General features: G+C 51.4%; 1 protein-coding gene across 1 annotated transcript; it reads left to right on the top strand.

Moving 5' to 3' along the window:
* Positions 1 to 1,057: 1,057 nt before the first annotated feature.
* Get1 (guided entry of tail-anchored proteins factor 1) lies at positions 1,058 to 14,694 on the top strand. Its single transcript, XM_005073787.4, has 5 exons — positions 1,058 to 1,238; positions 7,705 to 7,870; positions 8,870 to 8,937; positions 10,836 to 10,950; positions 12,882 to 14,694. Exons 1-5 carry the CDS (start codon positions 1,137 to 1,139, stop codon positions 12,953 to 12,955), a joined length of 525 nt encoding a protein of 174 aa, XP_005073844.1. The 5' UTR covers positions 1,058 to 1,136; the 3' UTR covers positions 12,956 to 14,694.
* Positions 14,695 to 14,764: the final 70 nt, after the last annotated feature.

Below are 14,764 nucleotides of genomic sequence, written 5' to 3'. Positions count from 1 at the left end.
TGTTTCCTTCCAACTAAAATGTGTAGAACCCCAGCCATTCTATCATCAGTAACTCCGTTTTCAGAATATAGCATGGCAGAGAAGACATTTTCTCACTTTATTTGCCATGTATAAGCGAGTCGGGCTCTTTTGTGATAAACACTCATTATTGCCTAATTTAGCTCATTTTACTCACTATAAAACTTTCTTTTTTCCTTTTCGTGGAGTGCGCTGAAGGGAACTGAGGCTCCACACACCAAGTCTCAACCAGTCACTAAGGGGTCTCTTTTGGTTAACGAGCTTATTTCTCAGGAGTGCAATGCTGTATGTTGTTCATGCTTACCAGTGTTTAGTTTTAAAAAATGCAGACAAGTCATTTTACATGCAACAACTGTATAGTAAACTTTTTTCTTTTTTTGGTTACCTGCTGCGATGAAGTATGTTTTTCTAGTCGTGCCAAGACTTATCCTACAATAAATTTAAGAATAAAAGCGAGTGGCCTGGTGGCACGCCTTTAATCCTAGCACTCACGAGGCAGAGGCAGGGGGATCTCTGTGAGTTCTAGGACAGCCAGGACTGTTACGGAGAAACCCCGACTCGGAAAAAAAAAAAACAAACAAACGAATGAATGAATGAATAAATAAATAAATGTGAGTTAACTCAGGAAGAATATAAATAATTTCCAGACACTACACACACACACACACACACACACACACACACACACACACACACACACACACACACACACAAGGGCTACCCAATCCCTCTTGCGAGTGGCGTGGGTACCACGCGGCTACGGTAGCCGGGAAGGCGAAAGAGGAATCCTAACTAGAACCCCGGTCCAGTCCCACAGAGGAGGTGTAATGAGCAGGCGCAGGAACTGGCTGGCGGCTCGGTTGCCATGGTGTTGCCGGAGCCGCCGCGAAGCCGGGCGCCGGCGCCGCATCTCCCAGGCGCCGCCGTCGCGGAGCGGAGCGGAGCCGCCGTGCGCGCGCGCAGTCGACGACGCTGCTTCCCCCCCCCCCCCAGGCGCCGGCGTCGAGGAGCGGGACAGCAGTTGCGCAGGCGCCGGCGCAGGCGCAGGCGCAGACGGGCGCGGCGCCTTGGTCCCCATGGCGCTGCAGTAGCGGTGCTGGTGGTGCGTGGGAGCCGGGATGAGCGCTTCCGAGGCGGACCGCGGGGCGTGGCTGCTGGTGCTGAGCTTCGTGTTCGGGTGCAACGTGCTGCGGATCCTCTTGCCGTCCCTGTCCTCCTTCGTAAGTCTGCCGGCTGGCCGGCGGGAGAGCCGGCGGGAGAGCCGGCGGGAGAGCGGGAGGAGGGCGGGAGAGGCCGGGGCGCCGGGCCCTGCCCGGGCTGTGCTGCAAGGCTTCTTCTACCTTCACCAACCGGCGCCTCTCACTGCGCTCCGGAGGGTGGGGACTCCCGGAGCCACGGTTTCTGACAGCGGGAAGCCTCAGACGCCCGGGGCATGCTGTCTGTCCTTGCACGAAGCTGCCCCGGCCGTGCATCCCCGGCTGCAGGGAGCCTCCAACCCCCGCCCCCTTCTGCTGCAGACACGGGAAGAAGGAACACTACGAGGGACGTTAAGCAAGGCTACCCTTCTTGCTCATTCGCGCTTATTCTATTATTATTATTATTGTTATTTGGTTTTTCGAGACAGGGTTTCCCTGTGGCTTTGGAAGCTGTCCTGGAACTCACTCTGTAGACCAGGCTGGCCTCCAACTCACAGAGGTCCTTCTGCCTCTGCCTCCCGAGTGCTGGGATTTAAAGGCGTACGCCACCAACGCCCGGCTTCGCGTTTATTTTTTTGATTTCTGCTTTCATGTAAGCGTGTGTGTGTATTTTGCCTGCACGTGTGTAAAGTGCCTCACATGTGTGCAGTGCCTTTGAGGCCAGAGGAAGGCACTTCATCTCCTGGTACTGGACTCACAATTTGTGAGCCACCGCGTGGGTGTTGGGAACTGAACCCGGGTCCTCTGCAAGAGCAGCCAGCCAGTGGGCTTAACTGCCGAGCCATCTCTGCAGCCTTGGGAAACACTCTTTGTAGTAAACTGGTGAACAAGAGCGTTTCCCTGAGTTTTGTGAGCTGGTCTAGCAAACCAGTGGAGCCCGACGAAGAAGGGACATAGGAACTTAACTTGTAGCTGGGCTGTGTGACTGGTGTGACTGAACTGGTATGACTGATTTGACGTGGCGGTTGGGAGTTGACGCTGCCTGCCGGTTGGAGTGGAGACCGCCTCGTTGGTGAGCCTTACACGTTTGGAACCACAGCAGCCATCTGTGTGTGGGCAGCTGGTAGGAGAGACTGAGAAACCTCTCAAGTCTTTCCTCACCGTAATCCATTAGTTTGTTTCGGTGGTTAGAGTTCCTCACGGGTCAGGTCAGGACAACAACCCCTTGTGGGGTTGGTTCATGCCTGAGTGTTTGCCCAGGGTGCATAGGCAGTGTTGTTTGCAGGAAGCACCTGGACTGGGCCTGGGCCCTGCACGGAGCCCTGTGCTGTTTCTTTTTTTTTTTTTTTTTGGTTTTTCTTTTTTTTTTTTTTTTTTTTTTTTTTTTGGTTTTTCAAGACAGGGTTTCTCTGTGGCTTTGGAGGCTGTCCTGGAACTCGCTCTGTAGACCAGGCTGGCCTCGAACTCACAGAGATCCGCCTGCCTCTGCCTCCCGAGTGCTGGGATTAAAGGCGTGTACCACCAACGCCCGGCCCTGTGCTGTTTCTGTGGGCTGTGTAGCCCCTGCCTTGAATCCACTGAGCTTAAACCCTTTGATAGTGATACCTCGGGTGGTTGCTGGGTCCGGAAGGATGATATATGCTTGTTACCATAGCGGAGAACAGGCGTTCTTTATTGGTGTTCAGATCAGGGAAGAGAGAGATCCCATTTGTCTGGGTGCTGGGTGTCCAGTGAGAGGACTATTGGGAATACCCTGGTGCAAAGAGGCCAAAATATTGCTCCCCGCAATGGTTAGATTATCCCTGCAGCATGAAAAATAAAAGACCCAGAGACAGATACTGGGATTAAGCTTCAAACTGAAGATCAGAAAAGCAAAGCAGCCGGTCACTAGCTCTGGCCTCTACCTGAGACTGAAAGGTGACCCTGGCTCCACCAAACCTCAGACTGTAACCTCTCCTCAGCGTGGTTGGAGAATCCTGAGACGTCAGTGTCTTCCTATCCTCATTGTGACTGGAGAATGGATGTCTTAAATACCTCCCCAATGTTGGGATCAAAGGCCTGTGATTTCAGGTGCTGAGGTCATCTTTGTGTGAGCTGTTTCTCTTTTAGGACTGGATCAGTTTCGGGTAGGTCAGTGTGGATTTGAACTAACAGATCTGCCTACCACTACCTCCCAAGTGGTGGGATTAAAGGTGTGTACAACCACCACCTGATCTCTGTAGCTTGCGGCTGACTTTGCTTTCCGAATCCTCAGGCATGCTTTACTAAGTCAGATAATGCAGCACCACACAATCACCCCCATGTGAAGGACCAAGTATGACAAACTGATGACAAGATGGCTGGGTTGGGAATGCAGACACCACCGTGTTCAGGTGTTCAGAGTGTAGCTAGCCTTCCTCGCTGATTCTGAGTGGTAAACTTTCCTCAGGGTGCTGTGGGTGCCAGGGCATTCGGGAAGGGTGAATGCTGCGTGCTGCACGAGGGTGACGGCTGGGGCTGGGCTGGTTGGGATTTTTCTGAGGGTCCTTCCCTTTAGGTTGGTTACAGCACGTGTAGTTGAGACTGTCTGATTCATAAAGAAGGGGATCCAGCCTTGTCTGAAGAGAAGAGGATGGCCGGGCGGTGGTGGCGCACGCCTGTAATCCCAGCACTCAGGAGGCAGAGGCAGGCGGATCTCTGAGTTTGAGGCCGGCCTGGGCTACAGAGCGAGTTCCAGAACAGCCAGGGTGAGAAACCCTGTCTTGAAAACACACACACACACACACACACACACACACACACACACACACACACACACACAGGACAGGATTGCACATGCATGGGAGATACACCGCTCAGGTGTCCCTGCCTGAGCTGACATGCTCAGGTGGGGTGAGGCTCTTCTGACTGCACAAACTCTCCATGCTTCTCCAGGCCTGGCATGGCAGACACAGGGTGAAGGTCTGATGAACGTTCAAGTGCCCAAGGAGTGGGGTGAGGGCCTGAGAGTGGCAGTGTGCGGGTGCCCAGGTGGACTTCCTGACAGACCTGCTTTGCTGGCAGTAGCATCCAGCATGAATGCCTCCGGGGCCTGGCTGGTATAGCCTACCTCTCTCTCAATGTGTAGTCAGCAGTTTTGCTGTTTGCTCCAAGCCTTGGCCAGCTCCTTCCAGGTAACTGTCTGGAGCACCTTCCTTAGGTGTCCCTTTCCACACACCAGCCTCTCAGCGTGGCCCTTCTTTGGGATTTTTGCTTTCATTTGTTGCAAATTTGTTTGTTTTTTGAGAAAGGGTTTCTCTGTATAGCCCTGGCTGTCCTGGAACTCACAGAAATCCGTCCACCTCTGCTTCCCAAGTACTGGGTTTAAAGGCGTGTGTCACATGATTGGTTGGGACACGATTTTGTGGCTTCCAAGTGTTAGGATGACTTTAGCAACCTAACAAGATCTACTCCTCGAGCCTTGCCTGAGAGGTGTGTTCCAGGGGTGATGGGTGGAGTGCTTGATTGACAGGGCCCTCCAGGTGCACAACTGGGGAACCAGCCTCCCAGGAGGAGGTTAGCCCAGCCCAAGGAGTTGCCCTAGATGACCCTGGTACCAGTGGAGAGCAGCAGGCCTCTGGGCTTGCTGTGTTTAGGTCTTGGTCCCCTCACGAGATGAGATGGATGTTGGAGACACACCCACACTGGTGTCCTAGGTTGGTCATTTTTGTGCTTGCCTGTGGGATTCCAGGTGGGAGGAGCTAGGCCGTGCAATTCATGCCACCAGCTTCCAGATCTGTCCGGCCCTTGGTTAGTCAGTGGTAGCGTAGGGTTCGACCCTTCCCAGAGTGACTCCAAGTGCAGTCTTGGGCAAGCAGAGTGCATCCTGGCCAAACGAGATTGTAGTAGGAGCCTAGTGTGCTCGCCCCAGGCATCTCGCCTCTGCTTGCAGGGTAGAAAGGAGGAAGCCCAGCTCCTGTCCTTTGTGCCCCTGGATGTCCTTACCTCCCAGGTCATCTTGTTTTGTTTTTTAAAGATTTATTTGTTTACTATGTATACACAGTGTTCTGCCTGCACACCAGAAGAAGGCCCCAGATCTCTTTTTTTTTTTTTTGGTTTTTCGAGACAGGGTTTCTCTGTGGCTTTGGAGGCTGTCCTAGAACTCGCTCTGTAGACCAGGCTGGCCTCGAACTCACAGAGATCCACCTGCCTCTGCCTCCCGAGTGCTGGGATTAAAGGTGTGCGCCACCAATGCCCGGCTGCAGTCACTGCTCTTAACCTCTGAGCCACTCTCAGCTCTCCTGAGTCATCTTGTTAAAAATTTCAAACTTCGTGCCTCAGATTATCCGTGGGTCTGGCTCCAGGGCATTTGTGAGTCTGAATCACATAAAAGATGACTTGTTCTTCTTTGGAGATGGCCCAGTGTGTGGCTCCTGTTGGTGTGGAGGGGGCCTTGCACCCCTGCTGCTCCAGCTCCCCAACCTATGGGCACACACCTCCAGGCCCAGCAGTGCCCCCGTTTTCTCTTTACAGAGTCCCTGATGTTGAATGACAGCTCTGTGACTTTAAAAACAAATGGTGTATGGGAGCTGGAGAGATGGCTCAGTGGTCAAGAGCACTGACTGCACTTCCAAAGGACCAGGGTTCAATTCCCAGCACCTACCTGGCAGTGCTAGTAGACCCAACACCCATGGCGAAACACTGGTGCATATAAAATAAAAATAAATAAATTTTTAACCCCCCCAAAAAACCGGTATATGGTCTTTAAAATTATTTTATGTGTGTATGGGTGTCTGGCCTGCATGTCTGTCTGTCCATTGCCTGCATGCCTGATGCCCATGGATCCAGAAGAGGGCGTTGGATCCCCTGGAACTAGAGTTACAAATGGTTGTGAGCCACCATGCGGCTGCTGCGAACTGAACCCCGATGGATCCTCTGTTAGTGCTCTTAACCACTGAGTGTCCCTGCAGTCCTCGAGACTTTGGTCCATTGTTGTTTTCTCCTCCAGGGCGGACCAGGCTGGAGTAACTCTCCATCTGAGTGGTGGACAGTGGGCAGCAAAGAGAGGCTGTTTCGCATGCCCTGTTCCTTGTACCAACCTCAGGCATGGCACAGTAGTGAGCCCAGTGTGTAGCCCTCGGCCCCAGGCTGAGGCGTTTGTTGTGCCGGCTCATGAGGGGCTTCAGCTCGTGTCCCTGGGCTGTGTGCGCTGGAGTTAAGGGGGCTTCAGCTCGTGTCCCTGGGCTGTGTGCGCTGGAGTTAAGGGGGCTTCAGCTCGTGTCCCTGGGCTGTGTGCGCTGGAGTTAAGGGGGCTTCAGCTCGTGTCCCTGGGCTGTGTGTGCTGGAGTTAAGGGTTTGCTCTGGCTGTAACTACAGTCTCCCTTCTGTGTTGCAAGCACTTCCACTTTTCATCTTAAAAAAACAAAGCAAAACAAAACAGCTATTCTTAGAAAGTTTGGACAAACCTGCACATGCAGGAGTTAGTCATAACAGTTTAAAAAGCATTTTCCATTGTCATACCTGCTGTGCAGCCTGCATCCGAGAATGTAGCGAGGTGGTCGGGATAGATGACACAGAGACCGGTCGGTTGCTTTAAGAAAACTTTATGCTTCCCAAGTCAGCTTAGGAGGAGACTCCCAAGAAAAAGCGCTTCCCTTTTTAAGGACTTCTGCCATCCATCCACATAAAATTCTCCAACCGAGCTCTCACAGCTCTCCCAGACTTCTCACCTTCCTGGCTGGTGGTTTAATCTCCGGCCCCAGGCCCCAGAATGGGGGGGGGGACAACACGACGATGACACCCACATCAGGGAGCAGGAAGAGGCATCTAGCCGTAGGGGGTGTCAAAGTCATGGTGGTTCAGTGAGCAAGCCCTTAACGGAGCCCTATCAAGAGCTTTATGGCACTGAATTGTTTTCAGTAAACATTATCTCACAGCTGCCTGCTCCCAGGCCGAAGGGGAAGTGGGTTTCTGCTCAAGGTCTGGTGTCCCCACATATCCCCCTTGAAGGAAGGCACGTTGACAGCCCTTTGGAGAGTGAGCAAAGGTCTTGGCTGTGTGACAAAAATGTCTGGTCTGAAGGCTTCAGTTTCCCCACGTTAGATGAGGTTCTTTCCAGCGTCACTATGTTTGTGGCGATCTCTCCTGAGTCTGGCAGGGGCTCTGCAGAGCAGCTGTTGTGTTTGAGGGGGTACTGGACGATGCTGTGTTACTGTATGTTACCCACCGGTACAGCTCTTCCCTTTGCTGATGAGGCAGGCTGCTAGCTGGCCTGGCTGGTACCTTTCTGCACTCCACCTTCCGGGACAAGCTCTGATAGTTGGTGGGTGCCACCTGGTGGCCGCTGTTGTCTTGCTCTGGCTTGGCTGCAGGGCTGTTTCTGTTTCATGACTCCCCAGTGTCTTCCTGCAGCACCTAAGCAGTGTAGTAGCTGGGCCTGTTGGAAAGCCGGTCTTGGATTCCAGCCTGTGTAAGGGGCACGTAGAGTTAATCGTCTGGGTCTTGGCGAGCACATGCAGGCTCCTCTTTGGAGCTGAGGGAACCCACTCTTCTCTGCGTGGAAGGACACTGATGCTGGCCTCCTCCCTGCCAGGTTTCCAGGGTGCTGCAGAAGGATGCAGAGCACGAGTCGCAGATGAGGGCGGAGATCCAGGACATGAAGCAGGAGCTGTCCACTGTCAACATGATGGACGAATTCGCCAGATACGCTAGGCTGGAAAGGAAGATCAACAAAATGACGGACAAGCTCAAAACTCATGGTACTTGTCTTGCGGTCGCTCGTAACCTGGCAGGCGTCATGAGGGCCTATCAGGGGAGGCCTTTGTATATGGGCTTGAGGTACATGCTTTGCTTCCTAGCTGGCTGCACAGTGGTAAGACCTTGTAGTTGTAGGGAGGATCTCCCACAATAACTCTGCTTCTCCTTATTTGCTGGTAAACATTTGCTTTCTAGATATAGAAATCATTGTAGATTTTTCTTTATTGTAGATTTTCATTTTCAGTTTGGCACTTTACTGAGGGAAGTCCAGATGAAGATCACACAGTGGGTCCTCAGGGCACTTTGTCCCACTCTCAGGAGCATGCCCACAGTGTGTAGACGTCAAGGAGCAGCTCCTGTGCCAAGGATGGTGCACACTTGAGTCCCAGTGCTCTGAGGCAGAGTCAGGCAGGTCTCTGAGTTCAAGGCCAGCCTGGTCCACATGGTGAGTTTCAGGCTAGCCAGGGCTAATTAGTGAGACATACATGCATGCAGGCACACATGCTCTCTCTCTCCCAAGCATGTATGCACACACATGTGTCTTCGGAGAGCAGTGTGTCTGTCCTACGAGGCCCTGCTGGGTTTGTAAGGTAGAGCAGGTCTCATGCTATAGAACAGGCCCCTGCAGGCCTGGGAGAGCTGGACCCCGGCTGGAGGTTCAGTGACACATGGGTTAGAAAATGGAGATGGTGTTTAGTCTTGTTGGTCAGTGCGTCAGGAAGAGTCTCTGGTGAATGACTTGCAGGGATTGCCGGATGCAGTCTGAATAGCATAGTGATACAACTTTTTAAATTCTGTAAGTTAGCATGCAGAATAAGGAATTTCATCATGGTGTTTCATGCTTACGTGTTGTACTTTGTCCTGTTTGATATTTCTAAGTATATCGGTTATTTTGTTTATAATTAGAAGGTGTTTTATAAGGGAAAATAACATTTCTGTGTATTTAGGTGTTTTCTCTATTTTGTAGGACTAGTTCATGTTTCACCTTCTTTTCCTTTCAGTGAAAGCGCGGACAGCTCAGTTGGCCAAGATCAAATGGTTTATAAGTGTTGCTTTCTACATACTGCAAGTGAGTGTGTGGTGTCGCCTGGGCTCTGGACAGCAGTTCATTCCTTTCCTTTTACTTCGTGCATGCGTGCGTGCATGTGCATGTGCGTGTGTGTGTGTGTGTGTGTGTGTGTGTGCACGCGTGTGCGTGTGTGCCCGTGTTTTTCCCCATGTACAGGGGCCAGGGGCGGATGTGGGGTGTCTTCCCTGATTGCGCTGCTCTCCAGCTTGTACACCGAGGCAGGTTCTTCACTGCACCTGATTTAGCTAATCCAGTCAGCTTGCTTAGGGGACTCTCGTCTCCAGCTGCTGAGCTCTGAGATTCAGACACCGGGCTGCTGTGCTCCCATCACACATGTGGGTGTTGGAGTTCAAACCTGCATGGCAAGCTCTTTACCTGCTGGGCCATTGATCCAGCTCCCCGCTGTGGATTTCTTTTTTTTTGTTTGTTTTTTTTTTTTTTTTTTTTTTTGAGACAGGGTTTCTCTGGGGCTTTGGAGGCTGTCCTGGAACTAGCTCTTGTAGACCAGGCTGGCCTCGAACTCACAGAGATCCACCTGCCTCTGCCTCCCAAGTGCTGGGATTAAAGGCGTGCGCCACCAACGCCTGGCCCACTGTGGATTTCTAAGACTGAAAAGAAATATGTCTCTGGAGACCTAGGCTCTCAGAGCTGGTTTGCCTTGCCCTACTCTGGAAGCTCCAGTGCTCCTTGCTCCCTGGTGGGTGTAAATAGTGCTCCCATCCTTCAGGTAGGAAACCAACTGTTTTCTTTTCAAACTTATTCTTTTTGGTTTTTTTTTGAGACAGGGTTTCTCTGTGTACCTCTGGCTGTCCTGGAACTTGCTCTGTAGACCAGGCTGGCCTCAAACTCACAGAGATCTGCCTGCCTCTGCCTCCCAGTTGCTGGGATTAAAGTAAAGGTGTGCACCACCACCACCTGGCAAATGTTTTACTCATTTTTATGTGTGTGAGTGTTTTGCTTGCAACTATGTCTGTAATATACCATGTGTGTGTCTGGTGTCCTTGGGGGTCAGAAGAAGGCATCAGATCCACTGGGACTGGCTTTAGAGACAGCTGCAAGCGACCCTTTGGGTGCTGGGAATTAACGCAGATCTCGTGCAAGAGCAGGCAGTGCTCTTAAATGCAGAGCCATCACTAGCCTACCAACCGGTTTTCCTCATTGCTTGGCCCCTGGCATTCTTACCTTCTCGGGGGGATTTGGTGCTGCTGGTGGGAGGCTGCACAGCTGACTGACTGGCCGGCGCGTCAGTAGCTGCTGCGAGTGACCTGGGGTTTTAGTGCTGTGCGTGGGGGGGGTGGTCTTTTCTGAGGTAAAGCACTCATGCCAGTTCCCCTAAGGATGCGGTGTGGAGAAAGGCTGAGGTGAGCTGGCGCAGGGCGCTCGTATTTGATAAACTTGTGTTCCAGAGGGAGGTGCCTGGCAGGCGCCCTCTTCAGCCTCCTCCTCTGAGCAGGGCGCTTGGGGCAACACAAGTTGCTTCTGGGAAAGGACAAGAAGTAAAACAGTCTTCGCCAGCTTGGAAATGGTGGGAGTGGCAGAGGGATCACCTCTACATGGAGCACCAACACTGTAGGGAGGACTGTGCTTACTAGGATCTTGAAGTCATGACTGCTTTTCTATGTGGCATGTGGTTCAGCTGCTGAGGTTGGGCATTTCAGGTGGACTCAGCTCATGTAAATAGTGAACATATGGTTCCTGTGTTGGGTAAAGTGCCAGTTCCCATGAGAAGGAAGGCCCGCCCACCTGTTACCACTGTGTGATGCTTCATCTAGAGTCCTGTGTGCGTCTCTGTGCCTGTGTGCGTCTCTGTCTGTCTGTTTGCCTGCCTGCGTCTGCATGTCTGCACGTGCGAGGGCTGACTGGGGTGTGAGGCCTCCACTAACCATGTCTTCCTCCAGGCAGCACTGATGATCTCGCTCATTTGGAAGTACTACTCCGTCCCCGTGGCTGTGGTGCCCAGCAAGTGGATCACCCCGCTAGACCGCCTCGTAGCCTTTCCTACGCGAGTAGCAGGTAGGTGGTAGAGGTGTGTGGTAGGGGATTAGGCCACCTGACCTCGTCCTCACTGTCCCCTTAGCAAGCTGCCCCTCCTATCTGTCTCAGCCTTTTTGGGGGTCTAGAGAAGATGCTTGCAAAGTCACTTGAGTGCTCAGAGACCACCATCTCCTCCCTGTGACTGCTGCACCGAGTAACTCGCTTCTGTTGGCTGTTGTTTTCAGGTGTTAAAGGTTTTTCAGGTTAGGAGGTTGTTGAGACAGAGTTTCACTGTGTGGTCCTGGCTGCCCTGCAACTCTATTTGTAGATCAGGCTGGCCTCAAGCTCACAGAGATCTGCCTGCTTCTGCCTTCCCAGGGCTGATAGGGTTAAAGATGTGCTCCCCCATGTCCTGGCAACATAGGAACACTTTCTTAAAAATCATGCCAGTTGCCTTTTGTGTGTACTTTTAGTCTAGCACTCAGGAGACAGGCAGGAGGATCTCTTGAGTGCAAGGTCTACATAGAGAGTTTCAGACCAGCCAGGGCTGCTTAGAAAACTGGGAAGGAAAAAAAAATTCTGCCAGTTACAGATCCCAGTAATGTTGTAGTCTGTTTCTTCCATTCTGTCTTTGCCATCTGTTTTAAAATGGTCAAGGTCATCTGGCCCAAATCATTTTATACCCTTTTCACTTTCTCATGTGTCTCCTAAGTTCAGGCTGCTGTAATGAGGTACCACAGTGGATAACTTAAACATACAGATCTGCTTCCTGACGGCTGGAATCCAGGAAGGGGCTGTGGATTGGTTGGGACCCATTTTGTGGTTCACAAATGGCAAACTCTCAAGGGCAGGAGGAGGAAATGTTAGACTGCACTGTGTACGCTTCTTCCTAAGGCTGCCCTGCCCCATGACCTCAGCCTCTCCCAAAGGCCCCACCTAATACTGTCCCCAGGGTCAGGACTTAAGGATATTATGGTACAAAGATGCAGATCATGGCACTCTGTCAGTACATTTCTTCACCAAAGAATCTTCTTGTTACTTGAATTTTCCTGTTGGGACACTTTCTCGGGTCCTGATTTTTGCTAATAGAGAAGATAATTCTGGATGTGGTGGGTCATGCCTGTAATCCCAACCTCTGGGAGGCGGAAGTGGGTGGATTGCTGCAGGTTCAAGGCCATCATGGACTACAGTGTAAGAGCCTATAAAAAGCCAAGTGTCTGTTGTTGCCAGTCTTGGGTTCTGATGTGTGATCATACTGTAGTGAAACACATGATTGAAAGGAAGCAGTTTCAAGGATTCAGTTTAGCTGTGCTCTGTTCCCCTCCTCTCTCTCCCCCTCAACTGCCAGGCTCAGGTCTAAGGAGCAGCAGGCTGCCGCCCTTGCTGGCACTCTGCTGACCTGCTGGCACTCTGCCGCCCTTGCTGGCACTCTGCTGACCTGCTGGCACTCTGCCGCCCTTGCTGGCACTCTGCTGACCTGCTGGCACTCTGCCGCCCTTGCTGGCACTCTGCTGACCTGCTGGCACTCTGCCGCCCTTGTTTACAGTGCTTTTTTGCTGTTGTTTGTTTTTCAAGACAGGGTTTCTCTGCGTGGCCCTGACTGTCCTGGCACTCGCCCTGTAGACCAGGCTGGTCTCTAACTCAAGAGATCCTCCTGCCTCTGCCTCCCGAGTGCTGGGATTACAGGTGTGTGCCACCACCACCCGGCTTTATAATGCTTTTGTGAGAAGTGAAAAAGAAATAGTGGTATAGGGTGTTCTGACATCTCTGGCAGGAAAGGGACATTAAGACAGCACCCACTGTTTGGGGTGGTCCAGCTTGGTGCACAGGGCACCCTGGCTATGATCTGTCCTCTGATGAGCCCCTGCTCGTACTCCTCAACACTCGGAATTGGCACCTTCCTCCCTGTGGGTTGATGGTCACAAAGGTGTTGCCAGTGTATCCTCTGACACGCGTTTCTTTCTCTTTAGGTGGAATTGGAGTCACCTGTTGGATTTTAGTCTGTAACAAAGTTGTGGCTATTGTACTCCACCCTTTCAGCTGAGGGGAAGACGTGCAGCTACAAGCCTTTACAGAAAGGGTTCTATAGGGTAAAGAGCTGATTGCACAGAGGCCCACGCGTTCTGGCCTGTGTGTTTTGGAATATGTTTGCTTTTGTTCATCACCGGAGAGGCTTGTTCGAGTCAGGATTTTCTATACTTATCATTGAGCCAGAAAAAGACCAGTTATGACACTCACGTATCGTTGACATAGATTTGGATCCACCAAGTGGCATTTGCATGCTGGCACTTGCACTGGGTATGGTTTGGTTCTGTTGCCAGACTTCCCTAACAACTCCAGTAGTGCTGTTTTTAATTTTAGAAAAAACTTTTTTTAAGAGAAAATACCACTACTAGAACTCTGCTTTTTATTTGACAAAGTTCAGCTAAAAGTGACACTAGTGGATGTTGCTTGGCTTGTCCTTCTGTTTGAAATGTCATGTTAGACCAGGTTCATTGTATAAATGTGTGAAAAGTATCTCCATGTATCTGTTAATTTTTCAAAGTTGCTCCTATGTGCGTTCATGTGGGACCACGTTATACTGTTTTTATTTAAAGCATTTCAAATGAAGTATGTCTTTAAAGCATTGGGTGTTTATGTTGTGTAGAGTGGAACAGAATTAAGCAAGTTCCAGTTCATCTGAACTGAGACTCATTTGGCTCATGAAGTTAAAAGGCAGAGTTCTGCCACGTCTGGGTGTTTTTGTTTTGAGGCAGAGTCTCTAAGTGCGGTCCTGGCTGTCCTGGAGTTCTGTACATAGACCAGACTGTCTTTGAACCCACAGAGATCCGCCTGCCTCTGCCTCCCCAGTACTGGGATTAAAGGTGTGTGCTGCTCCAGCGCCAGCTCTGTTTTTGAAGCACTTTTCCTAGTTACAGTATTTGCCAGTCCTGACAGTCTTATTGCAGGAGTAGCCTCAGGGCCTGGACTGCAGGCTGCGGTCTTTGACTCTGGGGAACCGTAGCACAGAAAAGCTACACGCTACCACAGCTCTGGCTGTCCTGGAACTCACTACGTAGACCAGGCTGGCCTGGGACTTACAGACATCCACCTGCCTCTGCTTCCCAGCTGCTGGGATCAAAGCATAGCACTGGGTTTTGAAGGATCATATTTATATTCTTATGTTTCCTCGTGATGTCTCATAAATTGTTTTTTTGACTGAATGTACTGTGAACAGGCCGAGTGTATGGCCGTTTGGTTTGCTGTCAGATGGAATACCCCCAGAGCAAGCTTGAGAGTCCACGGATTTAAATTTAGCAGACACTGTGGATTTGCATGGCCCCATGGTTACTTGGCTGTATTATAAAGCGCACAAATGGAATGCTGCGGTAGGCGTAGCCAACATTGCTTGGAAGACCTGTCCAGCAGCTCCAGGGACCTCAAGGACCCAGGAGGCTGGGCCAACACTGGAAGCTGCAGAATCTGGGTTCCCTCCAGGGATTCAGCACCTGGGGCCAAGGGAGGGTGTGCACCTTAGTCCTTTTTGTAGGGAGCTGCAATCTGGAGTGGTGCTTAAGCCTGCACCGTTTAGGCAGCTGGGGTTGAGGCCATAAGCCTCTCAAAGTATGCATGACCCCAGCTGATCCTGCAGGAAAAAAGTGACAGGAGGGTTAGTTTGTTCCCAAATGTTAATGCTCCCACATGCATAATGTGTGTACGGCTGAGAGGGGGACATCACTGTGTCTTTTCCCCCGATATTGTATTTGTTTAAAACTGGGTAATAAACAGGATTATCAAGGGGAAGGGTGCAGTGGAAAGCGTGCTCTATCCTCCTGCCCTGCCGTGGTTTCGAAGACTCCACTCTTACCTGCTT

The sequence above is a fragment of the Mesocricetus auratus genome, unplaced genomic scaffold, assembly GCF_017639785.1.
Source record: "Mesocricetus auratus isolate SY011 unplaced genomic scaffold, BCM_Maur_2.0 Super-Scaffold_100008, whole genome shotgun sequence".
NCBI classification, from domain to species: Eukaryota; Metazoa; Chordata; class Mammalia; order Rodentia; family Cricetidae; genus Mesocricetus; species Mesocricetus auratus.
Note: the sequence above shows the minus strand (reverse complement) of the source record. Positions and strands in the feature narration are given on the sequence as shown.